The sequence below is a fragment of the Physella acuta genome, unplaced genomic scaffold (genome assembly GCF_028476545.2).
Source record: "Physella acuta isolate Inbredline_101_S28 unplaced genomic scaffold, ASM2847654v3 ptg000014l, whole genome shotgun sequence".
NCBI lineage: Eukaryota > Metazoa > Mollusca > Gastropoda > Physidae > Physella > Physella acuta.
In genome coordinates, this window is record NW_026731534.1 from 236,121 (window position 1) to 250,447 (window position 14,327).

The window sequence follows — 14,327 nt, forward strand, 5'->3', positions numbered from 1 at the left end:
TTATTATAGCCTAGAGCTGACACATCTATTATAGCCTAGAACTGACACATCTATTATAATCTAGAGCTGACACATCTACTATAATCTAGAGCTGACACATCTATTATAATCTAGCTAACATATCTATTATAATCTAGTTGACACATCTATTATAATCTACAGCACATCTATCTGCCATGAAGCTAGAGCTGACTGATGTTAGCTGAAAAAAAAACAAAGACACACTAACCAACAGGATAGACATAGTCAAACTACGCGACTAAATTAGGCACTTTTGGAAGTTCGTCTGACTACGTTTCTTGTGCCGACTTTAGAAAAACCAATGACAGAAATAAATTTGATCTCAGATTTGACATTTTTGACAAAATAACGAAAACTAACATTTTCAAAGCGACTAACTACGATGTTTTAAATGCTATTTTAACAAATACAAATACGAATGTTTATTTTTAGAACATAAAACACTTTTCATGGTATTTCTGACAGCCGATATAAATATAATAACTTTGCTCGCATCGAGTCACCTCACCAATCCGTGAAAGGTACCGATTATAGCTGAGTCAAGATATAACTACCATATCTTCCAACATAAAAAAGTATCTTTTAGAACCTGATGCTCCATGTGGCAGGTGAAGTAGAATTTAGCTGTTTCCCTGACCTAGGTCTATAAAAGGATAGTGTGGTCAGCATCACGCCCAGTCGTATTTACTCACCCTAACGTCAGGTGCCCAACAGAGCTTGGTTAATTCAGGGACCTTCTACGGTAACGAACTCGAGACTTTCGGGTTAGCAGTCGTATGCTCTGCCACTTGGCCAAATCACAAAGCTATACATTCTAACTAGTTGCAGGCAATTTTTAGTCTTAAACTGACTATGTGATAAAATGGCATGGCTTTAAATGTAGCTGTGAGTATGGCTAATTATAAATATTTTTTTTATGTACAGGAATGTAAATATTTAAATTTTATAAATCAACATTTATTGTGTTAAAAGGTATTAATTATAATAATGAAGTTAATTAAAGCAGCATGCGATCGTTAGCCAATGCAATCATTTCTTTTATACTTTTTGATCTATTTTGTTCTCCTGTCTTGAGAGTTATCGTCCCTTGTTTGCCTTCATTTTGTTCCTGACTACACAGCGTCTAGTGATGTCACTCAACTGTCGCGTCTAAAAATAGCCTGCTCATAGAGTCATGCGACACGTCGCACTAAACAAAGATGATGTTATGATTTAGAGATAGGTTTCAATGGACTGTTTATCAACAGTTGAAGAGGCGGCGATCATTGAGCTTCGTTAGAAAATTGTCTGTTATCTCGCACGTTGAGGTATTGACTTTGGTCGAGTTTATGTTCACATTTAGATAGAACAGAGAGATACACTATCAGAGGCGTAGTGACCCTTCCCGGCGCCCGGGTACAAACTTTCAATTTGGCGCCCCCCTCGGGAGCAAATTTTCAATTTTGAACCCACCCCCCCCCCCATCAAACTTTCGATTTGCACCCACCCCCTCAAAATTTCGATTTGCACCCCCCCCCCCCTCCTCAAAGTATTTATAATGCAAAAATGCAGCTAAAATGACATTTTAATTTGATTTTACAACCCATTTTGGCGCCCCCTAAGATCAGCGCCCGGGGACATATGTACCCCTCTGCCCCCCATCGCTACGCCTCTGTACAATGTTAACGTAATATGTGGTAAAATAATTTTAATAAAAATAAAATAAAATCAGACATACAAGCATGTTATCTAGCCACAATTATGGGGTGACCTCTAACCTTATCATATGTCAAACCGACATGTAACTTCCGGTTCGTTCTGTGTTATTCATAAAAGGTGTTTGTGTATGTATATGTGTCTGTGTGTCTGTGTCTGTGTGTTTGTTTGATGGGGGGTAACCTCAGGTAAATGAGATAATATCAAACATGCATTGCTATAAAGTTCGATCATGCGACTGATGCATATTTTATGTTTCAGATTATAACGGTATATAAAAATAGCAATTACGTATTGCAAAATATTAAAGTTTTTATTTTTTTATAAGAGCATGTAAATAATAATTATTTTAAATGCTTCATTGATTTTCTAAGTATTTTAAATTAAATAAGTAATTATTAAAGAACTTTTTAAAAAGTTTTTTTGTTTGTTTCTGAACTATTCCCCCCCCCCCCACCCTAGACATGTAATCAGCGTCAGTTTACCTTGCCATTTTCGCTTTAGTATTAATGTTTCATCTTCGGCTTGTGAGGAATTATATAGATTTACAATAATAATACTTTTTTCTGTACTTCTATTCATTTAAGATGGTTCTCTTATACATAATACACAGCTTCTAATTTCAATTTCATTTTTAAACCTAGAAAAACGTAAATGTGAAATTAAATAGTGATTCAATGTTGTGTGGAGAAAAAAAAATTAAAAACATTAAGTAGAAGGGATATTTTCTTTTTCGATTGAGTTGGGTTGAAGGGAAATATGAATTTTCCCGATCAATAAATCTATATAAATAGATAACAATTTATTGTTTTTGTTACGATCTTTCTAAATGAAGTATATTTAACAGTCAACTAAAGTATTTGCTTTCTGTTTTTCAAATCCCAAAAATGCAGATATATCATTTCTCTAATAATTAGTTCTGTGTGTTATGTAAAAAGTAAGTAACGTTTCCCTTTCAAACCTGACGGTCTATGGGGTAAGGAAAGTAGAGTTCACATGTTTCTATGACCTCGGCATATGAAGAGATAGTGTGGTTAGCACTATGCCGCCTTTCGAACTCGAGACTTACGGGTTAGCAGTCCAGCTCTCTATCGCTAGACCACTCCGTCGTGTGTTAAGTACCAGCGAATAATTCGTATAAAGCAATTTTATGTCCAAAAATATTCAGCAACAAATGTAGAACTATCTACCGACCTTGTTTTATTTTTATCTCGTAATGATGTGAGTACGTCAGAGTGCTTACAGTTCAATGAAAAATAAAATCTTATTAACTCGCTTCGTTTAACTCTTAATACAATTTACTTATTCAATAAAATTGCTTCTAATTATAATGAGACTCGTCAAGTTAATCTGCATGAGAAGTCGGTTCTACATTTAATTAAGTAATCTTGTAAAAATTATATTTCAATCCTGTAATATACTGATGACGATTCACAACGTTTAAACTAGATTGATATGTTTTGTTATTGAATATTTTCAACTGTGTTGGTCTGTAGGTTGTTCATTTTTTTTCTGTTGTTCAACGAAAGAGAAAATATGTGATCTCCACAGAATGTATTTTATGGTATGTTTATTGTTGAATGGTATTAGAACAGTATTAGATATGTGTCTCAACAACACAACGAAAGAAATGCAAGATCAAAGCCTTAGTCGCCACACCAACTCCCCCTCCCAACATAAAGTCATAACCACCACATCTTTTGACCCCTCCCACCCCAACCCCCGTCTGTCACCCCACCCTGATTGTTAAAAGTATCATTCCCACACCATCCGCGCCCCACCCTCTTCCGCCTGTCAGCACACCCCCTCCCACCTGTCACCTCACCCCTCTCGCCTGTCACCACACCCCCTCCCGCGTGTCACAACACCCCTCCCACCTGTCACCTCACCCCTCCCACCTGTCACAACACCCCTCCCGCCTGTCACCTCACCCCTCTCGCCTGTCACCACACCCCCTCCCGCGTGTCACAACACCCCCCCCACCTGTCACCTCACCCCTCCCACCTGTCACAACACCCCTCCCGCCTGTCACCCCACCCCCTCCCGCCTGTCACCACACCCCCACCCACCTGTCCCCACACCCCTTCCCGCCTGTCCCCACACCCCTTCCCGCCTGTCCCCACACCCCCTCCCATCTGTCACCACATCCCCTCCCGTCTGTAACCACACCCCCTTCCTGCCTGTCACCACACCCCCTCCCGTCTGTAACCACACCCCCTTCCTGCCTGTCATCACACCCCCTCCCCCCCCGCCTGTCACAACACCCCCCCCCCCGCCTGTCACCACACCCCCTCCCGCCTGTTACCCCACCCCCTCCCACCTGTCACCGCACCCCCTTATAACCGTGACCCTGTCATTCATGGTTCCAGCCACTGACCTCTGCTCTAAAGATCAGGCTAGTCCTGGTCAATCTCATCACGTGATAGTTCTATCATCTGAGATCATCTGCCGCATTATATAGTCACGTTTTCTAGTGTATAGGCCCACGATTGCTGCCCAGTGACCGAATTTGTGTATTGGCTATACATATTCATATATATATATACATACATACATACATATATATATATATATATATATATATATATATATATATACATTTATTGTTATCAGAGATCAATAAAGCAGATTATAATAAAACGTTTAAAAGCTGCAAATTTGAGACCTGGGCGTCGATAGAAAAAGACTTCATTTGTCTCGCTGTTTCGTCACTCGTAGAAAGGCTTTTTTTATGATAAAATATAAAACTTTTCGGAAACAACTACGTTGCTAAAAAATCTACAAGATCGTTGTTTTGTACAGTTTAAACACAAATACTTATCTACCATACGTTAATCAAACAAGTGACGCTAACATTAATTAAGGTTGCTTAATTTCCAAAGACTAGGTGTATAAAATTGGGGTTTCCCTAAATACCCAAAAATAAAACATCGGGTTTTTCCACAAGCGGTAAACCATAACTTTTGAATTCATGACACCACGAATAAATCAATGTTGCCGCAGCCTATAAATCAGTTCATTCTATGAGTGTGTTAAGGACACGAGCTGCATGAATCAATTTCTCTTGTGTGGGTTTGATCTTTGTTTAGTGGAGATGCTTAACTAGGCCACGTCTTATTTATGTGAAACAAAACTTGCTTCATGTGGCGTGTGGTGGGGTTTATTACCGGGGATCAGTTAGAGGGTCTCGGGATTAGCTAGGGGTCCGGGGGACTAGCTAGGGGTCTGGGGGACTAGCTAGGGGTCTGGGGGATTAGCTAGGGGTCTGTGGGACTAGCTAGTGGTCTGGGGGACTAGCTAGGGGTCTGGGGGACTAGCTAGGGATCTGGGGGACTAGCTAGGGATCTGGGGGACTAGCTAGGGGTCTGGGGGACTAGCTAGGGATCTGGGGACCATCTAGGGGTCTAGGGGACTAGCTAGGGGTCTGGGGACTAGCTAGGGATCTGGGGACTAGCTAGGGGTCTGGGGTACTAGCTAGGGATCTGGGGACCATCTAGGGGTCTAGGGGACTAGCTAGGGGTCTGGGGGACTAGCTAGGGGTCTGGGGGACTAGCTAGGGGTCTGGGGGACTAGCTAGGGATCTGGGGACCATCTAGGGGTCTAGGGGACTAGCTAGGGGTCTGGGGGACTAGCTAGGGGTCTGGGGGTGGGGGGGGACTAGCTAGGGGTCTGGGAACTAGCTAGTGGTGTGGGGTACCAGCTAGTGGTCTGGAAACTAGCTAGGGGTCTAGGGGACTAGCTAGGGGTCTGGGGGACTAGCTAGGGGTCTAGGGGACTAGCTAGGGATCTGGGGACCATCTAGGGGTCTAGGGGACTAGCTAGGGGTCTGGGGACCAGCTAGGGGTCTGGGGGACTAGCTAGGGATCTGGGGGACTAGCTAGGGGTCTGGGGGTGGGGGGGGGGGACTAGCTAGGAATCTGGGGGACTAGCTAGGGGTCTGGGGGTGGGGGGGGGGACAAGCTAGGGGTCTGGGGGTGGGGGGGCCAGCTAGGGGTCTGGGGGTGGGGGGGGGACCAGCTAGGGGTCTGGGGACTAGCTAGGGGTCTGCGGGACTAGGTAATGGTTTGGGGAACTAACTAGCTGTATGGGAAATAAGCTAGAGGGTCTAGGGGACCACCAAGGGGTCTGTCGACTAGCTAGTGGTCTGGGGGATTAGCTTGTGGTCAGGAAACTAGTTAGTGGTTTGGGGGACTAATGATGTGTTTCTTTTAGTTCTTCAACTTCTAAACTTTGAAAAGCACTTAGCCTAGTTTTAAAATAAACGGAGTAATTTAAGCATATAAGAATAGGTGATTTGTGTTTTAAAAAAATCAAAACCCTTTTGTGTGCGATTATCTTCAAGTGTAAAATATTTAGCCCTCGTATTAAAAATAACTAAAAATAAACAATTATATAGACTAATGCAATCTCCGAGGAAACTGATAAAATAGAGTAATTTTTTTACCGAATAGGCATGGGGGAGGTAATCCCGAACAAGGAAGAGAGAACCCAGACCAGACGAGAAAACACCCATCAAACACAAGGCCGGGCGTTTAAATGTGAACACATTTTTAGAGCCACAAAAAATGAACATGGCCACTGAATTCTGGCAGGAAAAATTGGCTGATCCCAGGATTAAATTAAAAAAGAAGCAGTGAACGCACTTTGAAACGCTTTAAGAAGTAAGACGTAAATAGCGCTCTTACAAGGGCAGGCACGTAGAATTAAATAGTCGGGTTAGAGGTTCTAGTCGTGTATCAGTGGACACCTCCATTACAGCTGACAGTATGGTCGTGTGATAGGGTGGTTCATTGTTTCACAGATGTCTACGTGTTATGTCTGAGTGTAGGTAGTAGACTAACGATTGGGCGGAGGGCAGGTAAGGGAGAGCACTGAGGGAGGGTAGAGTGGGGGGGGGGGGCACTGTGAGAAGGCACTGTTGGAGAGGTCATTGTTGGACAGGGTTGTGGGAGTTGAGTAACGTGAAGTATATGACTACAGGGCATGCAAACGGTTGTAGACAGTGAGAATCCTAAAGTGACCACTTTGGTTCCTAGTCAGGTTGCTGTCTGTGATCCCTAAAGTGACCCCTTTGATCCCTATTCAGGTTGTGACAGTGTGATCCCTAAAGTGACCCCTTTGTTAGATCCCTACCCAGGTTGTGACTATGTGAACTCTAAAGTGACCCCTTTGTTAGATCCCTACTCATCTTGTGACTGTGTGAACCCTAAAGTGACCCCTTTGATCCCTACTCAGATTGTGACTGTGAACCCTAAAGTGACCCCTTTGTTAGATCCCTACTCAGGTTGTGACTGTGAACCCTAAAGTGACCCCTTTGTTAGATCCCTACCCAGGTTGTGACTGTGTGATCCCTAAAGTGACCCCTTTGTTAGATCCCTACTCATCTTGTGACTGTGTGATCCCTAAAGTGACCCCTTTGTTAGATCCCTACTCAGGTTGCTGTCTGTGACCCCTAAAGTGACCCCTTTGTTATATCCCTACTCAGGTTGTGACTGTGATCCCTAAAGTGACCCCTTTGAACCCTACTCATTTTGTGACTGTTATCCCTAAAGTAACCCCTTTGTTTGATCCCTACCCAGGTTGTGACTGTGTGATCCCTAAAGTGACCCCTTTGATCCCTACTCAGGTTGTGACTGTGTGATCCCTAAAGTGACCCCTTTGTTAGATCCCCACTCATCTTGTGACTTTGTGAACCCTAAAGTGACCCCTTTGTTAGATCCCTACCCAGGTTGTGACTGTGTGATCCCTAAAGTGACCCCTTTGTTAGATCCCCACTCATCTTGTGACTGTGACCCCTAAAGTGACCCCTTTGTTTGATCCCTACTCAGGTTGTGACTGTGATCCCTAAAGTGACCCCTTTGATCCCCACTCAGGTTGTGACTGTGACCCCTAAAGTGACCCCTTTGATCCCTACCCAGGTCGTCACTGTGACAGCTGATAGCCGCCCGGCACGACAGACGACGATCTGACGTCGTTGACAGACGTCGCAGTACGGCACGTCGTCAGAGGAAACTCTGGAACTACTCTCAGAAGGGCGGGGTGGGGAGGTGGGGGGTGCCAGAGCCCGCGCTGCCTGTGGTATGGGGCAGCCTGTCTGATACTGTCAGTCTGTCGGCTGGAATCTGCGTGACGAGATTGTTTTCACCGCCTTGTTGTTTGGTTACAGAGTTTAGGGTTTGCTTGATTGAGGTTAGGATTTGATTTGTTTCGTAGCTTAGGTTGGGTTGTTTATTAGCGTTAGGATTTGATTTTTTTCGCAGCTTAGGTTGGGTTGTTTACTCGCGTTAGGATTTAACTGGTGTTTTAAAACTCTTTGTGTTTTTGAGGACAGGTGTGAATCTTTGTTAGAGGTTATGTTTTTTTTTTAGTTTACAGAGGTTACGTCGTTGTAAAGAGAGAACTTATTGAGAAAGCGCATAGCTGAACAAGTAAAGGCTGGTTTGTTTATCAACAGTAGCGCTGAGTGCTTCACACAGGTTAACTGTTGCTTAGAGTGAACTCATTGAATATTTAAAGCATGAGGGAATTTCTTGTTTAGTTTACATAGCTAAGGGATTGCGTATATCGTTCAAAGCATAGATCGCACAGAGTAAGACTGATTTGTTTAGAGTAAACTCATTGAATATTTAAAGCATGAGGGAATTTCTTGTGTAGTTTACATAGCTAAGGGATTGCGTATATCGTTCAAAGCATAGATCGCACAGAGTAAGACTGATTTATGTTCATTACATAGACCTTAGTTGTAAATCTGTTTTTTTGCGTTAAAGTTGTGATATGTTTCTTTAAACTTTCTGAAAAGTGAGACAAGTTAAAGTTAACAAAAAGTGTATCATCAGTCAAATCTAAATGTGGATATAACGGCAGTAAATTGTGAAGTGTCAATTAAGTTAGAAATAACAGGCATATCAACATACTTAGGTTAAACGTAGAATCACCAATAACATGGCATTTTACTTTAGAATAGAGATTCTGTAACAGTGCTTGTTGACTGCTACTACAATATTACATCTACATTAACTCTACAGTATTGGAATTACTAATTAGTAATTTGTTTTACTAATGATTACCTTCTTTTGAAACTATTCTAAGAATTAAATTGTTTAACATTTAATATTTTAAACCATCTTAGGAATTTAAAGCGCACAAATACGTATTTAAATCATAATTTTTTACGGTTTTTAATTGTTGTGATTTCTTTATTGAATATTGAACATTATATAGTATGAAGAAATGGGCAATAACTTTAGCCCCTGGAGTTATCTGTTCTTGAGCGTGCAGTAAATAGAGTAAGTGTCTGTAAAAAAAAAATCAATGCTAAGACTCTAATTAAATTGAATGTGAAGTTCACAACAACAGAAACATGCTGTGCTCTAGTGGTTAATTGATTCGCGTGTAGGTGTGTAAATTACTGACACACATACACACTGTTGTGATGAATCATGGTGAGTTGTAATCAGTTCTCTGGTCAAAACTTCCTGAAGTCAGATCATTGGGTAAACATTACATTGGTACTTCATTCTCACATTTTACGACGGGATTTAGGGTTGAGAGACATTCTTAACAGGACTTCGGGGAATAATGTCGCAATGTAAAAAATATGTTTTTATCTACTTTCGTGTGGCGTGATGGATAAAGTTTCAAATGCTAACCAACACTTTAAAAAGTTGAAATAAACTATAATAATGTACGATATGTACAATTAAAACAACAGTATCGGTCGAATCAACAGCATACAACATACATGGCTCATCTTCCTGCTGTGATATCTTTCACTCGCTTAATTCAAAGAATGGTTGGATGTACTTAAGTCTTGATGACATCTACTAGAGGTAAGTTTTTAAAATAATTATTGTACTAAAATAGTTGTCTAAAAAGTCTCAGTTTCAATAGTTAATCACGAATCCCCACCCTCTTGGACTTGTAAATAACTCTAAGGGTTACACGAACGATTTATTATTTCAGAACTTCCTTTACGATAATACAGTTTAATAAGTTAACTCTACTTCATCTACCCGCCAGAACTAAAATAGTTATAAGCGAACACGTTTCCTCGTTATCTTTTTTTTTTTTTTTAATTAAACAAAATGTTCGTTTTCCAACTCAACACCAGCTGCATCTGATTTCTTATGTCTATCTTTTACTAACCCATCTTACATGAAACCTACCTCAACAGTCTACTCCCAACTCCAAACACTAACCCTAAACCACGCCATCTCCTCCCACACAGATAATCCACCTAATCAACTCACCCACACAATCAACTCGCCCACACAATCAACTCGCCCACACAATCAACTCACCCACACAATCACTCACCCACACAATCACTCACCCACACAATCAACTCACCCACACAATCAACTCACCCACACAATCAACTCACCCACACAATCACCTCTCCCACACAATCACTCACCCACACAATCACTCACCCACACAATCAACTCACCCACACAATCACTCACCCACACAATCACTCACCCACACAATCAACTCACCCACACAATCAACTCACCCACACAATCAACTCATCCACACAATCACCTCTCCCACACACTCAACTCGCCCACACACTCATCTCTCCGACACAGTACTTTAAGAACACACGATTACAACACAAGACCACTACTTCAAAACGCTCACAATAAACTCACACTACAACACACACATAGTACATTAGATAGCCGCAACTTACACCATCTTCCACAACCAAAAACAACTTACACTATATTCCACAAGCAACCACAACTAACTAAAATACCCAAACCAAAAACCAACTTAACTCACCATCTAACACAAAATAACACACATCCTCTTCCACAAACAAACATTACCATCTACCATAAAATACCACAACCCACCATCTACAACAAACCAGCACAACATCACCATTAACTACAAACTACCACAAACCCTTACTACAGGGGTCTCCAAACTGCGGCCCGCGAGGTCCTCTCATCCGGTCGCTGAAATCTTTTTGTCAACGAAAAAAAATGCTTGTTGGAGGTGGCTGAGGAAAAATTCAAAACAAATTAAAAATGTAGCATATTCCAACCGTGTTGTAGACATTGATGAAAACTTTGTGAATCAAATAGCGAAAAATGCAAGCAAGTTTCGCCATTTTTCTAATTGCAATTGATGAGTCGCTGGACAGCTGTTCCACCTCTCAACTGTTCGTGTTCATTAGAGATGTGGATGAAGACAAGAAAATAACACAAGAGCTGGCTTCCCTACATAACATGTATGGCACTGTTACCTGATAATCGCTGATTATAACTTGGCCTGGACTAACCTCAGTTACCTGACTGTTGATGGAGGAAAGTACATGCGTGTCATAAAGAAAGACTACACTGTAAAAAATTAACGTTTTTTTCTTGTAAATTACTGTATTTTTTTACAGTAATTTACAGTATTTTCAAAAAACGGTAGCATCTCGTGAATATGACTAGTCGAATCCCGTTTACCGTTAAAATACGCTAGTCCTATCGCGTAGCCTGTCATAACCTTCATTGCGGGAGAGTGACTAAAATTAGATAAGCCAGAAACGCCTCGCGTGATTTCAATTATTAACAACAAATAAATATTTTATCTTTAATTTTAAAATATCTGCAAATTATTTTAACTGAACATCAAATTAAACAGTATTATTGAAGAGTTAAGAATATTTTATTTACATGAAAACAAAATTAAAAACCCCAAAAGTAATTAAAAATTAGCAAGTTTATTTCCGTTTCCGACGAAGTCAGCCTACTTGTGTTTGTCAAAGCGCCATTTTGACATCTCTACTCTCGGCTAACTTCGATTGTTCATCTAAGGAAATCTATTCTACGACATTATCATCTGCATTTTATTTCAACTTCATCGCATTACTACATTCAAGGGAAACTAGACCTGGTATGTTATAATTGTTTCTTATCTTTAAATTTAATAAAAAGAAGTGTGACTTCAGTAACGAATTTTTCACTAGATCTAGAATCTAGATCTAGCTCTAGAATCTAGATCTAGATCTAGATCTAGAATCTAGTCGTTTTTAACTTGTTAAACAATAAAACGTACTTTAACACTAGATCTAGATCTATATCTAATCTATAAAGTACAAGAAAATCTGTGATACTTTTTTTTTTTTAATTTTGTGAAGGAATTTGTTCTCATTTATCTTGTCTACAGTTTCTTGTTCATTTTTTTTTGTCGGTTTTGAATTTGACTGTTTATATTATAGACCATCTCAACATGGAGTTGATGGAGGCCATTGGAGAATCAATCAAAGCTGCTTTGTCTTTAACTCATGAGGATACCCTTACAAAGATTAAAGATCTCTTGACACAAATTGGAGTTACATGTTTGGCTGACCTGATTCTTGTGAAAGAGGGTGACTTGACACCTGTGCTGAAAATCATCCAGGCCCGGAAACTAATCAGCTTCTGGCAAACGACTGAAGGTAATGCATTTTCTTATTTATTTATAATTAAAAGATTATCACAATGATTTTAATATAAATTTAATAAAGTTAACTGGACAAACATTCAAATGCTTTTCCTTTATTTGGGCCTTCCCAATCTTTATTTAATGTTTAAATGTTCAAATTATTTTGGGAAATAAATTGATGAATAATTTAGATTACCAACGTTTGTCCTGCCTAGGTGTTATAACAACGATAAAATATTTTTAGGGTTTTTTGCCATTATTGATTCCTCTGCATTTTTCTTTTTTTAGCTATTGTTCTTACATACACTTTAATGTTATTTTCCTTTCTTGTTATTACTTAAGATAATTTTTTCTATGGATTATCTTTTTTATACTTTCATTTTTAAACTATTGGATAGTCCTGGTCTTGTCATATGCCCTTATTTTTCTATGAAAAATAGATTTACATTTCTTACTCAGTAATTAATTCAATTTTAGATCACTTACTTTATAAATAAGTTTATTGTATATTTATCAAATGAAAAAAAAGTACTAGATCTAGATGTAAGCCACAGCAATAAGCCTCATGGACACAGTGTAAACCAAACTAATAGTATTTTGTTAAATTAAAAAAAATTATAAAGCCACGCAACTATAGCTGAGTGTTATAAAAACAACAATTTGGTGGTCTTAATTTCAAGTATCAGATTATAGTAAACTCTATAACATTTTAGGCCAACTTTGGCGTAGCTCATCTTTTTATTTCTTCAAAGAAAGTCTAAACTTCTATACTAGGAATAGAGATATGTGGGTTTCATAAGACTGTGTGTCATATATTATCCCTATTCTGTTCATCCATGTGTGAATTTATTTACTACTAACTGATAAATATTATTTACATTCACAGCTCCTGTTCCCTTTGCAGCCATACAATCTGCAGTGCCACATGCAGTGCACCCAACTACACCTCCTGCTTCGACCTCGAGTGATAGGCAGCCACGTGAAGTTGTGACACATTTTCGAGAATGGGATTACGTGTTCGAAATGCCCTCAGGTGATAAAGGAAAGGAAAAGGCCATCTCCACAACAGCGGCGAGAATTCGTTAGGATTGTGGTTGAGAGAATAGTGTTCAGTGGATTTCTTAACCCCACTCGCCCACAAATAAGTGAGGTGTCAAGTAACATTGTGAGGATGCACCCAGAGTCCTTCTGCGACATGGGTGATGCAGATGTTCCACGAGGCAGTGGTTACTATTCACTTGTCCACCAGCTTAAATCAAGAGTCTTCAGAAAAACAGTCTTCAGAAAAAGTGCCGTTTCTCCCAGTGTACACACTTTAATAAAGATGGTAACAGATTTTGAGTGGGGACTTTAGATTCATTGTTTGGAATTAATGGTCTATTATCATTATGATTGAAGAGTACCGTTTTTTGTGTAAATATGTTTACTTTTTTGTACTAATTGACAAACACTGATATAACTTATTTGACATTTCTGATTTAAAAGAAACTTTCTTTGCTAACTTTTGAAATAAGTATTTTAAATATGATCTATCAAATTTTGTGTGTCTTGTTTATGATATATGCCTATATTATGAGTAAATTAATTATTCCTCTAATAAGTTCTCAGTTGTATAAATTTTTGCCCTATTATTCTTATTTTGTAACAAAAATTAAAAAATCTCATCATAGGCATTAGGTAATTATTGTCTGTAACATGATGTTTGTGCATTTTATTGAAGGGTACTACTTTCTTTCTGGTTAATTTTTAAATACTGACAAATGTAATGTGTATTGTTTTACTCTTAGCAGGAGTTAAAACTAATGATATATATATATACAAAAATACATGTTTAAAAAGAAAGTTTATAATCAAGTCAGTTTCTTTAAAGATGCATTGATTTAGTGCTGTTGATTTCTTTCATTTATTAGTAAATATGTAAGAACTTGGTGGGTTTTTTATCTGTCTTTAATGATTTTTTAAAATTGAATAAGTAACTGCAAGTTTTTTTAATACAGATATAACTTTATTTGACATTTATTTATTTCTGAATGAAAAGTAACTTTACTTGCTTTTTTTATTTAATAAAGTAGGGCCTTTTTTAGATTTGATCTGTCACTTTTAAAAAATGTTCATGTCTTATTTGTTATATTATGAGTAAATTGATCACTTTCTCTTTTTTTAAAAGTTTTATAGACTTTTCTTAT

General features: G+C 39.1%; 1 protein-coding gene across 1 annotated transcript; it reads left to right on the forward strand.

Annotated features, from left to right (window-relative positions):
* The first annotated feature begins 11,221 nt into the window (after window positions 1-11,221).
* Window positions 11,222-13,928, forward strand: LOC131936221 (uncharacterized). Its single transcript, XM_059293137.1, has 3 exons — window positions 11,222-11,610; window positions 11,936-12,154; window positions 13,028-13,928. The coding sequence occupies exons 2-3, from the start codon at window positions 11,947-11,949 to the stop codon at window positions 13,225-13,227; spliced, it is 408 nt and encodes a 135-aa protein (XP_059149120.1). The 5' UTR covers window positions 11,222-11,610; window positions 11,936-11,946; the 3' UTR covers window positions 13,228-13,928.
* Window positions 13,929-14,327: the final 399 nt, after the last annotated feature.